This window comes from Dermacentor variabilis, chromosome 1 (genome assembly GCF_050947875.1).
Source record: "Dermacentor variabilis isolate Ectoservices chromosome 1, ASM5094787v1, whole genome shotgun sequence".
In the NCBI taxonomy this organism is placed as follows: Eukaryota; Metazoa; Arthropoda; class Arachnida; order Ixodida; family Ixodidae; genus Dermacentor; species Dermacentor variabilis.
The window spans coordinates 233,914,435-233,932,505 of record NC_134568.1 but is presented as its reverse complement, the minus strand read 5'-3'; the positions used below and the strand labels follow the sequence as shown (position 1 = coordinate 233,932,505).

Sequence of the window (18,071 nt, the reverse complement as noted above, 5' to 3'; positions counted from 1 at the left end):
GACTTGTGATGCGAGAGGTCGCCTAATTGAAAACTTCCTCTCCTCCTCAGAAGCATGTATAATTAATAATAAGAAACAGCCAACGTACTACAGTGTGGCACATAACACGTACTTATCCATAGACTTAAGTATAATATCGAGTACACTAATTCCGTATCTTGAGTGGACCGTTCTGAAGAACCCCTCTGGAAGTGACCACTTTCCAATTATTTTAAACCTAACAAAACAGGATGGATGCTCGCCACATTTTCCACAATGGAACGTGAACTGAGCCAACTGGGAACTGTTCCGAGAGCTGACGTATTTCGGCGGAGATAACATTGCTGGTTTTAATGTATACAATGCTGTGGCATATCTAACAGGTTTTATTATTGACGCTGCAACTAAATGTATCAAGCAAACTAACGGACTGGAAAGTAAACGTCGCATCCCATGGTGGAACGACGAATGTCTGAAAGCATGACAAAATCAAAATAAAGCCTGGAGATTGCTTCGAAATTGTCCAACCTCCAAAAACCTTATTAATTTCGAACAAGTCAAGCCACAAGGCCGGAGAACACGTCGACGTGCAAAGAGAGAAAGTTAGGATGCGTACATCTCTAGTATACATTCATACACTGCTAAAACAAGAGTATGGAATAGGGTAAATAAGTTAATAGGTCGGGAGTCACATCCCGTACTGTTAGTAAGTGGCCAAGGTGATAGCCTGGAAAATCGGGTAGATTCTCTAGGCGAACACTTTCAATATATCTCGAGTGCATTGCACTATACAGAAACATTTCTAAGACTCGAAAGAATGCGAGGAGCGGCATCCCCTAAACCACAAAGGGTCATCAAGTGATGCTTGCAATTGCCCATTTACTTTGGCGGAACTTAAGGCGTCTCTCGCTTCTTGCAACAACTCAGTGCCAGGTGGCGATCATATCATATACAATATGATTAGGCACCTACACCCTGAAACACTGGAAACACTCTCATCCATTTTCAATACCATGTGGGCAGCGGGGTATATTCCATCGTCCTGGAAAGAAGCTATAGTCACCCCCTTACTTAAACAAGGGAAAGACCCAGCCTTAGCCAGCAGTGACAGGCCAATAGCGCTGACAAGCTGTCTGTGCAAAGTTTTTGAAAAAACGGTAAACTGGTGCTTAATCAGCTTTCTAGAAAGTAACAACAAACTAGGCCCTCTTCAGTGTAGTTTCCGAGAGGGAAGGTTGACAATAGACCACCTTGTCCGCATTGAGGCGAACATTAGAGAGGCATTAATTCATAAGCAGTTTACTTTCAGTATTTCTAAATCTAGAAAAAGCGTTCGACATGACATGGTGATTCGGGATCCTCCGCAATCTTTCCGTGATGGGCGTCCGTGGGAACATGTTAAACACAATTGAAAGCTATCTGTCTAACCGCACTTTTCGCATAAAAGTTGATAATGCTTTATCTAAATCATTCACACAAGAAACTGGTGTTCCGCAAGGGGGCATACTTAGTTGCGTACTATTTATTGTAAATATGAACAGCCTGTATGCAGTCGTTCCATGCGCAATGTTTTATTCTGTTTATGTTGATGATCTACAAGTAAGTTTCAAATCATGCAATATTGCTATCTGTGAATGACAAGTGCAGCTTGTGATAAACAAATTGTCTAAATGGGCGGATGAGGATGTCTTCAAAATAAACACCCCAAAAAGTACCTGCGTACTCTTCTCAAACAAGAGAGGGGTAGCACCACTGCCTAGTATTACTATCAAGGGAGACCAACTCTCTTTGAGCAGCCAACATAAATTCTTGGGAATCACTTTAGACTCAAAGCTCACGTTTATTCCCCATATTCAAAACCTAAAAATAAAATGTCTGAAAACAATGAACCTTCTCAAGCTTCTATCACTGGGGTAGTGATTGAAAGTGCCTTCCAAACTTATATAACAGTTTTGTCCACTCCCGCCTTGATTACGGAGCAATAATTTATAATTCTGCAACACCAAGGGCATTAAAAATCCTAGACCCCATCTACCATCTGGGTATCCGTCTCGTGACTGGTGCTTCCAGGACAAGTCCAATCCAGAGCCTCTACGTAGAGTCAAATCAGTGGTCACTTCATCTGCAGAGGGTCATATAGCAGTTTTACATACAGTCAAACCCGGCTATATCAAACTCTCAATAAAACGCCTATCAGTTCGATATAGAGCATAATTCGATATAAGCCTGCTAAATAATTGGATTTCATAAAAGCACATACCATGTATAAAATCACTTTATTGATGAAACTAGCTTAGTTTCGCATGAAATAGTCATGGATTTCCTTCTGCTTGGGCAGTTTCGGTGCCTGCGACGCACGCACTTCTGCACATTGTCTAAGGAGTCGGAGCAGCTGAGGCCGCAACCTTCTGCATTCCCGCAGAAGCACCGGACTAGTGCGAGCGCACCAATCACTTCGGAGGATGTGGGCAAAGGACCGTCATTGCTTTCCTTATTGTGCCCACTTTCACTTGTGCTCGGTACGATGTCGGCAATGTAGTCTTCGTTTTCAGGTTCTCCCGTGGTCGCAACGCCATCATTTGCACTCACAAACTCGTCCACCGTTGATTCGTCAACAGCTTCTGGAAATTCTGACACCTCGCTCCAAACTTCCGCAACACCGCCAATGGCTTCGTCGCATTCGTCAGAATTTACAGTCATCACCGAGCGCACAGAAACCGGCACAGATGAAGCAATTTCGGATGAACCACTCGTACACAGCCGTGCGTACGCATCGGGCGCCATGGGCATCGGGTCGCAATTTTGGCTGCTTCAGCTTTAATCTCCACCTTATTCTTTAAGATTGTGCTGAGAGTGCTCCTCGGAATCGTGCACGCTGCGGGGACATCCGATTTCTCACCGCGTTCGACCTGATTTATGATTTCAAGCTTCACGACGGAAGGCAAATTCTGACGCTTCATCACAGCAACACTGCGGGAGAAGGCCCACAAGGCGCACACACAATGATATTGAAGTGGTTCTTAAGGGGAAAAGGAAAGGTTGATGCTATTTTCTGCAGCCGTTGCATGTGATGTGGTTCTTGCGGTGGGAAAGGAGGAAACGCTGGCACTATCTTCTGCACCCCTTGCGGGAGCACGGCTCAGCACCAGCCACAATGCACCAGAAAAGCAGTGAGACAACTCGCACTTTCGCCATCTTGCACGACGAGGGCACAAGAGCCTCTAATTGGCTGTCTGAGCAAGCACTGTGGGCGGGCCAGGACAATGCCTCCTTTACTAGATGCCTGCCGCGTCACTAGTTTTCCCATTGGAGCGCAGGTTCCTGTAGTTCAGGGTCGCGGAGAGATGGCGCTCGCTGCTGGCCCCACGTCCTGTTGCGGAGGAACTGACGATTACTAGGCTGGCGAGCGCTCGACCAATGGCTTGACAAGAGACCGCGGGTCCTGCCTCCGGGATTGCAACAGACGCCGCTAAAATCTCGGAGGCAAAGAAACATTATTCCAGTTTGTAGCAGCCGCCGCAAGTAGCGCTCGCAGCCGACCCAGGTGGAGAGCAGGAAAGCGGAGAGGGGCCGGAATCAGCTTCTCAGCTCATGTGGCAGGCATCTTCTAAAGGGGGCATTGGCCAGGATTATTTTTTGCAGGGGGGATATCGACGGCTCGTCTGAAGCAGCATGGTCACTGTAGGAAGAGCGGTTGGATGGAGCCGCGCCGCCGGGTTTCCTCGCCACCACGAGGGAAAGCCAACTTCTGGGGGCTCTTTTCCGACGCTTGACGTTCTATATATCGGGAGTCGCTGCTATTTTTGTTCGATGTAAGCCTAATTTTTGCAATCTATATTCATTGTAACTATACCGTGTCCAGAAATTGTTCGATATATAGAATAATTCGATGTAAATGGGTTCGATATAGTCAGGTTCGACTGTATTTTCTGAGAGTACAAGCGAACATTGAACATCCTTGTTATTCAACCATAACCTATATTGCTGTTCCTAGGCTCTACCATAACCGACCTGCAGTGAGGAAGCTGTTTCCTTTGCGTCTGAGGAACCTCATTGAGGAATTGGGTGTTCCACTTCTTGAACATTGTCGCATGACTCAAGCGAAACTGTTACCACCATGGCACTGGCAGCTCATAGGCTGTGATATGTTGTTTGTAGATGTCACAAAATATGCGCTAGAGGCACATATTAAAATGCATTTTTTAGAACTCCAGTATAAGTACTCTTGCACTAAGTTTGACACGGATGCTTCCAAAACAGATGCAGGGGTTTCTTACGCAGCCATCGGCCCATCTTTTTCAGAATTCAGCGCACTGCACCCGGAAACTAGTATATTTATGGCAGAAGCCCATGTTCTATTGTCGACAGTGAAGCATGTAATGAAATCAAAACCTTAAAAACAGTCATATTTACAGACTCTCTAAGCGTCGTAAAAGCCCTGAAGTTACTCTGTAAACACAAAAACCCTGTACTTATTGAGCTCTACTCCATTCTGTGTAGAGCGTACATATCTAACCAGCATATCATTATATGCTGGGTACCTGGCCATAGAGGTATTGAGGGAAATGTTCTAGCAGACCAAATGGCCAGATCAATTACATCGCAAGCTACTCCTACCGCTGCGGTCCCTGCTACTGATCTGAAGCCTCTCTTACGAAGGAAACTGCGGAACCACTGGCAACACTTGTGGGACGCGGAAACAAATGATAAGCTGCACGCGATAAAGCCACAGTTTTTGGCCCTTCGTAACAAAATCACGGCGAACAGATGTCCTATTCTGTCGACTCAGAATAGGACACACATTTGGGACCCATAATTTTCTACTCTCTAGAAATGAACCTGTGGTAGATGCGGGGAGAGGCTGACCATGCTCCATGTCCTTCTGGAGTGTCGGGAAGCCGAAGCTGAGAGAAAGAAACATTTTCCTCTGGCATATCCCTATTGTACCCCACTTCACCCGACTATGTTTCTTGGCAAAGAACCGCTTTTTAACGCCAAAGCAGTCCTCGGTTTCTTCAGCGATGTTGTCCTACATGTTGTTAGTCTCATACATTCGCAGCGCTTCCTCTCTTCAGAGGATGTGGCTGCGATAGCAGTATTGTATAGTACATGCCTCCAGGCCCTTGTGCCTCAAGGGCTCTGGTGAGGCCATAGTGCTGTGGCCAATTTTTGCATCTAACATGTTTTGTATATCACATCATTTTTCGCAATGTACTTTAAGGCTTATAGTACACGTCATTAGTCATCGCCATAATCTTATTACACGTAGATTTTACGCACTTTACAGCGACTATATTTTAGGCCCCTTTATAGCCACGTCACTTCAACTTCATAGAATCCATCACTCCACTGCGAAGCCACTAAAACTGGCATGGCGCTCTTTGGTCATACCTGGCCCTTGCCTCAATAAAAACCACACATTCATTCATTCATTCTGGCGCAAGGCGTTGCAGGTTTTTGTTCGCTCTGTTTTGCATGTGTCTGCACCATTCAGGTAGCGCACATGCTGCTGCGACAGCTATTTCGCTTCCGTAGTGGACGCTGCTGGCACCAGTGCTCCGGCACAAGCCGTAGTAGGTTTTCAATCTCTCTGTCTTGCATGTGCCTGTGCCATTTGGGTAGCGTGGGCGCACGCTGCTGCGACAGCTACGCTTCTGCAGGAGACAAAGCACTGCAGTCGTCGAGCTCAGCTGTGGCGTGCGTTGGTCATAATAGTCCTGCTTTTGTTTGTGCCGTGGCGGGTAGCCAGGTAGCCAGTCATGACAGAAAAAACGCAAGTAAATGCAAATTACCGACTACATTTAATTTTGATTGCATTAACCCTGCCCTGTAAATAAACATGTTTTGGAGCATCAATAGTGTCATATATTTCGACATTAAGCCTCGCTGTTCAAATGAATGCATGTTGATGCTTGTTTCTGGCGTATAACTGACTGATCAATTAATTTCGTTCACTGTTCGAGCTCCATGAACTTAATTTACGAAATCACCTGCCACAAACGTGTAGTAGCGCCTAATTTGCGATAACAAGTCCCGAGGTGGCTTCTTTGGGTTCTGCCTGTGCAGCGTGGTGCGGTAGCCGTTCATTTTAACTCCCGCCCGCTAATTCGAACTCCGTTTAACTCGGAACAATTTTCTGGTCCCCTGCAAGTTCGAATTAACGAGCTTGTACTATACTGTGCACTCACACTTTTACACCTGTTTGCAAAAAGGGTGTCAGATGTTCTCGTTATTTTGCTTGAAAAACTAGTGTTTTGCTGTTGTGACTATAGGTTGGTTAAATAGACGGAACTCACTCAGACTCACTTACAAAATATATATTTTACTTAGGAATCACTCGGACTCAGACTCACCAGGATTATACTCTGCCGGGCTCATTCAGACTCGCCAAAATTCTGCTCAGCTGTGCTCATCCTGACTCACCAATATCCTAATCAGCTGCACTCAGACTCGCCAGTATTCTACTCAGCTGGGATCACTTGGACTTAGACACACTAAGATCAGACTAAGCTAGGTTCACTCCTACTCAGACTTGCAAAAATCAAACTCAGGCAGGCCCACTTAGACTCACGGACTTACTCACTCTGGCTCTTTCAGATTACCCTAATAACGGACATAAACCTACTAACCAAATCATGGGATCGGACTCCATTAAATCTCAAGGAATCACACATTTACTCATTTGATTCAAGCTCATAGGCTTATAACTCCTGTGAATTACCAGCTCAGTTAAGTGATCACTGATGCAGAGCAAGATCAGAGCTTGCTTCACAGCCACGTTTACACTCATGTCTACAAAGCTGCACTGCCACACACTCACTTGCACACTCTTCTGCTCACACGTACGCATTCATGCTCATAATGATGTCAATTCACGCTTGCCAGCATTTACTGATAATCAAACCAAGGTGTCAAACTGGAAAAAAATACCGGTTCGATTTGGGTTCAGCGCGCTCTGATTCCTTTCCAATTCAGTTCTGGTTCGTACGAATAAAAAATATAACGGTTCGTGGACTGGTCCGACAGAGGCCATTTTATCCAGCCTCGTGGCGACACGTTGTCCAGCACTATTGACTTGTCCTTATGGGGCATGCATAAGTTATTTCAGGAGGAGGCAGAAATGGACTACCTGGCACATGGGAGAAAGCAATTGATGTTTTTACATAAATGTCGATTCATGAAGTTTAATCTTCTACAGCCACAGCAGGCTTATGCTTAAAGGCTGTCCATCTTAGAAGGCATTGGCATCACTAGATCTAGCGTGTGACAGGCGGTGCGATGCCACAACGCGTCCGTCTATAGATTCTCCCATTCCCCTATTTGGTTTGATTGTCATTTGTACCGAGTTCGTTCAAACCATACAAATAGCCTGAGACGTATCCGCTGATTTAGGTGTATGTCAAAGGAAAACCTTGATTGTCACAACCGAGTTATAGTTATTCCTCATAACTGGTACATTGCAATTTAGTGACATTGCAAACATTCTTAAAACATTATGAATGTATACAGAAATAATAAAAAAAGTAACATTATTAGTCTGATGTAGAGCACACACAACAGGGATGATAAATGACAAATTTCTAAGAAAAATGATGCAGTATTAAACTTACAACGAAGCACCTTATTTTCTGTGTATCACAGTGTCCAGAAATCAGTTATAAAAGATGAGCATATAATGAGCATGCAGAGCAATCGTCAAACACACAGCTGAAAGTACGTTGCCAAAAAAATAAAGTTTAACTAAAAAGATCCAAAAAGTAATTGAAGTAACACCATTAGAATTTACGAGCTGTACACTTGATTAACTAAGTCCTTCCTGATGGTGTGAGGCATGCTCGCCAAGATTGTATCGTACGAGAAATATGTAGTATGCTCCATGAATTCCGCATAAAAAAGCCTGAAGTAGCATGATGCCTAACCTAACTACAGTAAATGAGCACTGCTGAAGTTCCGTCTCACCTCTCCCTTCTTGAATACAGCGCTGGACACTGAACATCTTGAAGGTCCGTTGTTGCTTCACAGATGCAACAGGAGTACTAATCGCAATGCATGTACAAATTGCACACAAGCATAGATGGGAAACAGGCACTGCGCGTCTAGACTGAGCATCGCCAGCGTTATGGTGACTCCAGACTGACACTACAGGCACATGCTTGAGTGTGTGCACGTGTGTGAAGGAATGTGGATGTGCAGCACAGGTGCGAGTGTTGTGCTCCTGATAATACTGTAGACACGCGGTTCTGTGCTGGGTACTTCTTCTTCTTTCTTTCTTTTTTCTTGATGCAGTCATCTGAAGTAGGGTGGGCACCACTTGGATAAGCTTTCCATGTTGCTGCCATCACCGCAATTTTAGCGATGGCTTTTTTTTTAACCAGCCTCACTCAGAAAATTTGTTTTTTGATTAAGGGTCACTCGGACAGACTTGCCAAAATTCTAATAAGCTGGGCTCACTCAGACTCACCAAAATTCTATTCAACCGGACTCACTCGCATGACTCACTGGTCTGTCGTGAGTCTGAGTGAGTTTGCTGACCTATGGTTGTGACTGCACCCATATTAGACATCACTCGAACTCAGTGCCCACTACAAGCTGCCAACCCAGAGCTTGTGACTGCTGATTAAGATTAAGTTGTGACTGCTGAAATTCTAGGTGTGTTTAGTTGTTCCAACATGGATGAATGTGAAAGCATTGCGACCACCGTATAATGCCTATGCTCTTTCAGTTGTTGAGTACTAACTAGGTCTTGGGACAACTAGTTCTTGGTTCGACTCTCACCAAAGGTCGAGAGTTTGACTCCTAACGAAGGTCGTGGGTTCGAGTGCCTTAACTCTACTCTACTTAATTAACTTTACCTTAATTAACACCAAAGGTCATGAGTTCGACTCCCACCAAAATATTGTGAGTTTGAGTGTCTTAATTAACTGTTTAAGTTGCCTTAATTAGCACAAAATGTCATGGGTTCGACTGCCTTATCTCAATTAAACCTGTACCTTAATTAAATTTGTCTTAATTAACACCAAATGTTGTGGGTTCAGGTGCTTTAATTAACAATTTTCTAATTAACTGTGCCTTAACCTCATCTTAACACCAGTTTTTGGATTCGACTCCCACCAAAGATTGTGGGTTTGAACGCCTTAATTAATGTCACCTTAATTAACACGAAAGGACATGGATTCGACTCCTGCCAAAGGTTGGTTCAAATGCCTTAATTAACTATATCTTAATTAACTGTGCCTTAATTAATCTAGAACCATCCACCGCTAGCCACTTCCATGCGTGGATGAATACATTCGTTTCTGATGCTGGCACTTATTTCCCCAAATTTCGAAGGAGTGGCACAAACAACAGTCTCTGGACTCATCGCAAGCTTGGTAGGTGGAAAGACACCCCATCTCATCTTGCTTACCATCGCAAGCAGTGTGCATCTTTAATCATATCTTGACCCACCAAAGTCTCTTGTCTTAGCATGCTTCATGTACTTCACATTGCGTTCAGTTGGCCTTCTTTATTTCGCAAACAGACAGGTAGATGGGACAGTCCGGAAATATTGATGGCATGGAGTCAGGCAACAAAGCAGGCCGTTTTGGCTTGTCTAGAAAGATTTTTGCCCCCTGGTTCGCTGTAACATGGCCTCCTCTTTGTCACTCACTAAGAAGTGCTTCTCGCAAACATAGTCACGAGATATTAGCTCTCTATATTTCCTTGCGATCGCACAAGCCCACGCGTGCAACTGTGCTGAGTCACTAAGAGCTTTGAAAGTAATTACTTTTTCCTTGCATTATGTGTAGCCATTGCTGTAGTTCAGCACGGCACATTTCTGCCCTATCCTCAAATGGCATGGATGGAAAGTGCTTGCTTTTGTAGCAATGTCAAAAGTGCCTGTGCATGTCAGAGAAACGGGCGGCGCTGGCGCAATGCTGAAGCCTGCATAAACAAGAGAGACAGAAAGCCTGTAAACCGGGAAGAAAACCACGACAGTTTGCTTGTCGGAGCACATCATGCCCTCACTAATTTGAGCTTTGCCTCCCAAGGTCACCTACGCACGCATGCCTCATGCGAGCGAGTGAATTTATTGGGCCAGCAGACGTCATCTACTCAGGGATACTGTTGGCAGCTCGTTTCAGGGGCAGCGCAGCTTGTTATTTGAACATTACTAAGCAATTACTGCTGCTAAAATGTGTTGCTTCTGTTTTTTGACTTTATTGATTGAAATTTAAGAAAATTGACAAAATATAGGATGATTTCGCAATTTTTGTCCATTGTGCCCATAGAAGAGCTTGTAAACGATGGGAAGGCGCCTGCTGCATTATCTGCTGGGCTGGGACGAAAACTGCATTTCCTCCTTGCCAAACTGTGACGCTATCACGCTGCAGGGCAGATCAGATTCCCCTCCTAAAATACTTCTTTCTCCGTACCCCTAGGAGCATATAAAGAAACGTCCTTGACAACATGCGAAGCCACACAATCCAAATAATTAAAGCACATGATCCGAATGTTCAGTGTAGCAGTCTACTTATGCTCGTCACCACGAAACTTCTGGCAACACTGGCATGGTATGAAGACGCTATGAACTGGTATGCTAAATTATACACCTACTTATCTTGCCACTATACAGTAACTGTTCTCCTGTACCGGCATGATTATCTCTGCAGAGCTTGAATCGCATGTGCAAGCATACAGCCGCTGGAACAGGTCCTCATTGGTCTCCCAGCAACAGTCCTGCTACCTTGTTGGACTCCCTTCCACCCTTGAGTTCTGATTCATTGGGCACTTTGTTGTCTAAGTAGATAAAATGATCCATAGGCACTCAATACGTCAGATGCAGCAAAGTTTTCTCCCGCAATGTTATGCTTGAGGAATATCCACCTGGTCTGTTTTAAGCGGCGGCTGCATGCACAGTGAAGTCTCGTTTTGAAGAAACATTATAACAAAGTAATTGTAGTTTCCCTTGCAATTCCCATAGACATACCTGCCAGCTCACCCGAAATTTCTGTAAAGTTTTTATTTGGAAATGTTGTGTCAAGCTTTAGGAAAGTGAAATTTTGATCTGTAAAAAAAGCTTTGCTCATTGGACCCTGAACCTTCCATTGGAAGTGTTCTGATAATGAAAGGAAACCAGAGGGCTACTTGCTTTCAAGTTCATACAGACAAGTTCCTGAAACAGGCGAAATCAGCAACAGCAAAGTTGCTGAAAAAGTTACTTAAGCACAGTTTGTTGCTTGTCAGTTTCTACTGCTTCTGTACTGTGTCTAAAGTTAAATCATTGTTTATACAGTGCATATGTATCTCACAAAGGGTGTGCACTTGGGGCCAAGCTTTAAAGTATGAATGCATGGTATCCCCTCCCTCCTCGATGTTGTGTCTGCTGAAATTTTACTAATTTTAAATTGCAGGTTAGCAAATATACATAAAAAACCGGGAATTTAAAATGAAATGTTCAGGAAGGAGAAATTATTTATAAATGGATGAAATTCAAAATGCCATTTAAATGCAGTTTACTTTTTTTGATAACCACCATTATGCCGACGTGCGTGTATAGTAGTCAGACCCTCAAAGCTGTTTGATCAGCTTTATGCCTAATCTCCCGCATCATTGGTAGAAATAAATTCAATTCAATATAACAAACCTTTTATTAATTCACTATCATTTACGGATTGTTTTGGGCTGATAAGGCGAAAATCTGGTGTCACGGGATGCTGCTATTAATTCATCTGATGCTGCAGCAGTTCAAAACTCCAGCGAACTGATGACTACATGGCAACACATTTGTTTACTTTGCTTGATAAAAATACTGTGGTGAAGTGATTAAATATTGCATCACATCAATCTTTTGTATTATGCTCTACTCTACTTTCTACCATAGTTCTAGCTTAAATTATATTAACAGATGTATGTAATTTCGTATTTAATGTATATATATCAACATTTGGAGCGAAGGTTCCAAATGAGCACCTCACTATCTTTTGTATTTTGTTATGTTCAGGAATGAAAGCATTATTGTTACCACAGCAGAATGGAGCATTAGTGACCTATGCAATGTAGTCTACAACGTAAGTCCAACATTGAAATTTGTTTTAGTGTCACTGATTTGAATAAAAGAAGTTGCTGGTTTGCATTTGCAAATAATTTTGATTGCATAGAAGTACTTGGCAAATGTGACCCAAATGAGCACCTTTCAATGAGATTTCAATTGCAGTTAGGATAATAAGGGAGCACTTGGAAAGCCGAGACCTTTACTTGCTGTAGTTAGAAGGGTGAATCAGAAAGTTTCTGCCCCAATTTTTTTTTTAGCCATATTACGACTGTAAATGTGAAGTCAACATATCCATTCCCAGTGGTGGATCTTTCTTGCATTGGCCCGGCCTTATCTGCTGGTATGGCACTGCTGTCAGTTGTTGAATATGGTGGTTGTGCTTCACACATCCATGGCGTGTGAGCAACAAAGTACGATTAGTTTTCTATGGAGCAAGGGACAAACGCCCATTGAAATCCACAGGGAAATGCAGCCCATGTATGGGGAAAGGTGTCTCGAGAAGTGTGAGGTGGTGGTGAAAACTTGCATGACAATGAGCGTTCGGGGGGGGGGGCCGCGTGCATCGTTGACTGACGACAACTGACGACAAGTTCTGGTCACTAGGGTTGAGGAATGGGCGAGTTGGTGTTGCATTCTAAAAGTGGTACAGTGCAACATAGGAAGGAAGAAACAAGCCGAGCTGGCCAGATGAAAGAACAGAGCGCTGACTTCCAGCTGGTTTATTGGCAAGTTGCACGAAATATATAGCTACAAGAAAGCATAGAGAAATGTCGTCACAATGCTTTACAAAATGTCACACCGATAGAAGACTGCACCATCGTGAGTCACAGAAGGCTCAATTCTGTGGTAAATGGTAAAGTTCATGTTCTGTCGTGTTCTGTCATACACTGATCAAGAAATCTTCTGCAGCAGAACTGATAGTTGGGCGAGTTGGTACGAATTCATAGTAAAATATTTAGCGCGCACAATTGACAGGGACACAGTGAAGGGGCCGTGTGTCCGTGTGTGTTGTGTGTCCACGTTTGTGTGTCTCCCTTCACTGTGTCCTTGTCAATTGTGCGCGCTAAATATTTTACCAAGAAATCTTACTTCCTGTGAACATGGGCAAAAAGATGGCGCGCTAACACACGTGCTGCCAGCCCTTGCTATGAGGTCAGCTTCCATAATCTCCCACGCAAGTTGTGATCGGTGCTTTTTTTAGCACTTCACACCGATAAAGATCTGGCTTACATCTACAGTCGCGACAGTGAAATCCTAAGTGTCCCTGTATAGCTCCATGCACATTGTAATCATGTTCTTTTAGCCTTTCATTAAGGCAGCGACCAGTTTGGCCTATACAGTAAAAGCTCGTTAATTCGAACCGCAAGGGGAAGCCGATTCAGTTCGAATTAACGAAAGTTCGAACTAACGAAAGTGAAGGAGAGCAACAGTACACTGCGATTTGGAAGCAGTAGGGCATGTCAGAAATTTGGCGTGTCAGAAAGTGATGGCGTGTGCCGCGGGCACACGCCATCTTCAAGTCGAAGCTCTGGGTCCGACTGTGCCACACCACCGATGTCCACCGAAACGAACGTTAGCCGAGGCTTAACAGTATCACAATGATTCGCGACGGCCTATACCTCCTAAGCTGAAAACAGAGGTGCACAACCGATGAAGACTGCCGAGACAAAGACGCTGAACATGTGAAGGTGGCGAAGGCCCTGATTCGTTGGTTCTTGATTGCAAGCGCAGCTGCGACGTACTTGATTCGCTGTGTTTTGGCGCTTGCCGTGCTATCTCGGCAAAACATTTGCAGCTGTACAAGATTTGCAAAGCCTCCGAGATTCACAACGGCCAAGAAGTCTTGGAGATTACGTAGAACGGAGAGGCGGCAGCCGCCACTGCCTTCTGGCTGACCCCGCGTCGGTTAGATTTTTTTCCGATTTTGCCATCTCTCGCCGTTCTCTCCGTTTCGGAGACAATATAGCCTTGTGTGTAGGCAGTAGGCGCTTTTCTCTGGCCGTGTGCCAGGTGAGCGTAGTTCGAATTATCCGTGAGGGAACCTTCTCGCGTTCGAATTAACGGACTTTTTTATACATAGACTTCTGTGGAGCTTGGCCGGACCAAATCGTACAGTTCGAATTATCCATAAATTCGAATTATTGAAGTTCGAATTAACGAGCTTTCACTGTATATCTGTTCCCACATGATAGTGGAATTGAATAAACAACCCCAACAGCACAAGACCCAAAACGCTTCTTGTGCATGGTCGAACAGACAGTAGTTTGTGGATGGAGTGGATTTACGACTGTACAGAGCCTCCGTAGCATATCCGGTGCGGAAAACACAACTTCCATGCTACCCTTGTGGCCAGTCTTCTTTAATCTGTGAGAGACATTATGCAAATATGGTATGATTATCGGCCTATTTCGTTCATTATTTCTTTGCTGGGCTTCTGTGTTACCATCCTTCTTTATCTGCTTTAATAGCTTTTCAGCTATAGCTGACATTCGTGTAACCGGGTATCCTGCACACAAAAGTCGATGAACTTGACCTGCAAAACTGCACTGCATGGCATGATGAAAGGATTTCCTGAGGGCATTATTAAGACAAAGATTAGTGACGCTTCGCTTAACCAGCTTAGAATGGGCTGAGTCAAATGATAAAAGAGGTTTCCCACTTCTTGGTTCGTACATCTAGCACACATGGTAGCATATGGTATCCAACATATGGTATACCTCTTTCACATGACCATAACGTGTTCAGAGGGAAGTGTGAGAGCATCCCGGCTGCATACAGGTCTCATACACAAAAGTGTCTAGGCATTTGCAATATGGTATGTCGACACATTGCTTCTATGCTTATTGCAGTCATATTGGCATTCATTGTGAGATGGGTTCAGTTAAAATATATCCATGCTTGATGTGAAGGTGATTGATCTAATAACATTGCGGTAAGCAGCACACAAGGCACGTTTCCATGCAGGCTGGAATATTTATGATGCGGATTTGACTCCAACCACCGCCGGATAAATTTAAGATTTTTTTTTTTTCATTGAAGAGCGGCACATATGCAGTGGCACATACACAGTAACTCAAGTTGGCATCAAAAAGATTCATTCTTTTGATGCCAACTTGATGCCAAAAGATACTCTTGATGCCAACTTTTGATGCCAAAAGATACTCAGTGACCCAAGTTGGTGGGAAACAGGTTTATTGAAGAGTGGCAAGTATGTTGTGGTGCATACCAATTAGCACATACCCAGCGACCCAAGGGTTGAGAGGTTGATTGAAAAAGGCACAAACCCGGTTGCACATAACCAGTGACCCAAATTCTCACCATAGAGGTTCATTGAAGCTTGGCACATACCTAGTTTCACATCTGCAGTGATCCAAGTTGGGATGAGTGGGTTTCATGGAAGAGTGGCACATAAGCAGTGCAACATACCCAGTAACACAAGTTGGCTAATTCATGGTTGATTGATGAGTGGCACATGCGCAGTGTCACATACCTGTGACCTAAGTTGGCCCAACAATTGATTTTGAACCCAGTTCCCTCATCACAGCAGCCAGATGCCCTAACCATTAGACCATGGACTGCCATGTGATGCAAGTTGGTGGGGAAACGGTTAGACATCGACAGACAGATAGAAAGCCCCCGAAAAATGAATGAAGTGCCCAAAGAATGCTAATTAGATAATACTGCTTGGCTCTAAAGTTATGTGCTGGTGTGTCGGTGCTCATGTGCTTGCGAACACTACTGAGCTTGAGCATGAATAGAATGAACTCGGCATGTGTTCCAGCAGATGTCACTGTGAGAATTTACCTTTCTGCTAGTGATGGGTCCTTCTTTAGAAGCTGCCATGTGTGATGTGTGATATCACATATGAGTGCATATGTGATAGAGTAGACTTTGTAGAATTGAATGCAAAATTAGTCAGCTAAGTTGAGGATAATGCATGGTCCTATTTATAGTGTAGAAAGGGAACAAAAGATTTCTTTAATAGAATATCTTGTTAAATCAAGTTTCAGGTGTGTCAAATAGTGAGGTAATCTTGTTTAGTTGCTAAGACATTGTGTTGTACAATCTTTATCATTGTTTTTCATCTTTGATTTTGGGGAACATTGATATGAATATTCCTTGCATACTGATTACATTTATCAAACATGTATACAAGTGCACACAAGTGTATGTATTCATAATTGTCAATGTTTTTGCATAAAGTTGTTCCAACTTGTTCTAATTTCAGGCACAAGTGCTCTTCCACCTGCACTCGACTTTATGAGTGGCACAGCTTTTCCTGGTTCATCGTCCTCTTCGAATCGAAGTAGCAGTCCTGATCTTGATGCACCAGTGACGTCAACCAGTGCTGAGATTAAAGATAGGGGAGCCAACGCAAATTCACATGGGGGATCTACTACTGCTGAGCTGCGCAGTGCAGCACAGCGTACTTCTGCACGTGTGTCGAAACAGGACCGACGACCCTTGAGGCTTGATAATGGGGAAGAAAAGCAAGGGACCGAGCATAGAGCCAGCCGGTCGGCCACAGTGAAGGTGATCATACTTGTCAGTGCACCTTAGGTAGCTTTATGTACAGTTTGCAGCAAAAGATAGTAAACCACTAGGTGATGAAAACACAAATTTTTCTGGAACCCTGAGTAAAAATGATGAATGCATTGCTGTTCTAATACACTCAGTCAGGATTCACTTGATTTCACACTGCCTGCGTAGGCTTCAAAATAACTAGACTTGCAATTGGTTTAGAAACATTTGTCTCGTTTTATATCGTAGATTGGAGAAGCAAAATTTAGCTCAGCCTCACAAGTACTGCCTTCTGCATAAAATTGCTGTATAACAGAATACTAGATGGGCTCACTTCTGTATTTCACACCTAAGTGATTGTGTATCAGTCTATCGGAACTACTAGGGATATGCGAATGTTAAAATTTTTGAATACAAATCAAATGCTCCTTGCTACTCTATTCATATTCAATTAAAGAGTTCACTATTTGAAATTGTTTAATGTTTGTTTCTGCTTGAATATGAAGTATAACAACCCTTATTGTATTCTTGAGGGAGACTGATGCAAATGAGGGCTGTTCCATATGATTCCACTGCAGGAGATCTACAGTTGTTATGCAGAGGTACCAGTTACAAACCCATGGAGTGGATAACTTATGCTCTTTAATTAGCCTATGCAGGGTGTTTCAGAACATGCACTTAAAAATAGGGAAAATGCCATATTTTTGCGATATCTTCTGAATTGATTTTACCACAGAGGCATACTATACTTTAACATGACTCGAAGTAGTAATTATTTTTAACCGAACAAGTCGGGCAGTTGATCCTAGTGAAATACTGAAGCCAGTTGTCCAAGGATTTCATTACCAGTTCCAGACATACAAAAGCCTGATGCTGCTAATTTCTGCAGTGTTAACAATTACAGCCAATTTTACCTCGAAAACAAACTGAGCTGCTGAAGAATGCAATTGGCATGCCCTTAGCAGGCACTCATGAATGATGTCACTTTCCATGCCTCACCCTCAGCAAACAGTCACATAGGTGGCTGCTATGGGTGGGACAGTTATGCTCTTCCTTAGTTCTGTTCTGAATTTATGGGTGAAATTGGCTGGAATTCATTATGCTGCTAACATGAGCAGTATCAGATTTTTGCTTCTCTGAAGCTGGTTATGAACTTCTCGGATGATGGCCTTCAAGTGTTTAATTGGTATAAATCATCTGGCTATTTTAATTAAAAATGTAATTAGTTAAATTTTCAATATAATCTAATTACAGCCTAGAGTCTTCAAAATGTATGCCCCTGTGGTAAAGCAATCCTAGGGAAATAGCTTAATTGTTGCATCTTCCCTTTCTTTAAGGAATTTTGACTGCATTTTCTGAAACACCCTGTATACAAATTTGTCTCGATTTAGGCAATGCAATTTATTATTTGGCCAACCTTACCATGTTTGCATTCATTTCAAACAATGTGCAGTGCCGTGTAGTACCATACTTCTCTCTTTTGATGAACACAACACTCTATGTGCATCTGGTGACATGCTGTTTCTTTGTTTCATTA

General features: G+C 43.4%; 1 protein-coding gene across 4 annotated transcripts in view; it reads left to right on the top strand.

The window, feature by feature from the left end:
* LOC142559482 (uncharacterized) overlaps positions 1 to 18,071 on the top strand; it is a 150,966-nt gene that overhangs the window by 19,191 nt on the left and 113,704 nt on the right. For all 4 annotated transcript variants that reach the window (XR_012823131.1, XM_075671092.1, XM_075671086.1 and 1 more), the window contains exon 4: positions 16,242 to 16,546. Coding sequence is in view for 3 of the 4 variants with exons in the window: in XM_075671092.1 (XP_075527207.1) it covers positions 16,242 to 16,546 (305 nt within the window). In the remaining variant the exon portion in view is untranslated. The remainder of the gene's footprint in view (positions 1 to 16,241; positions 16,547 to 18,071) is intronic.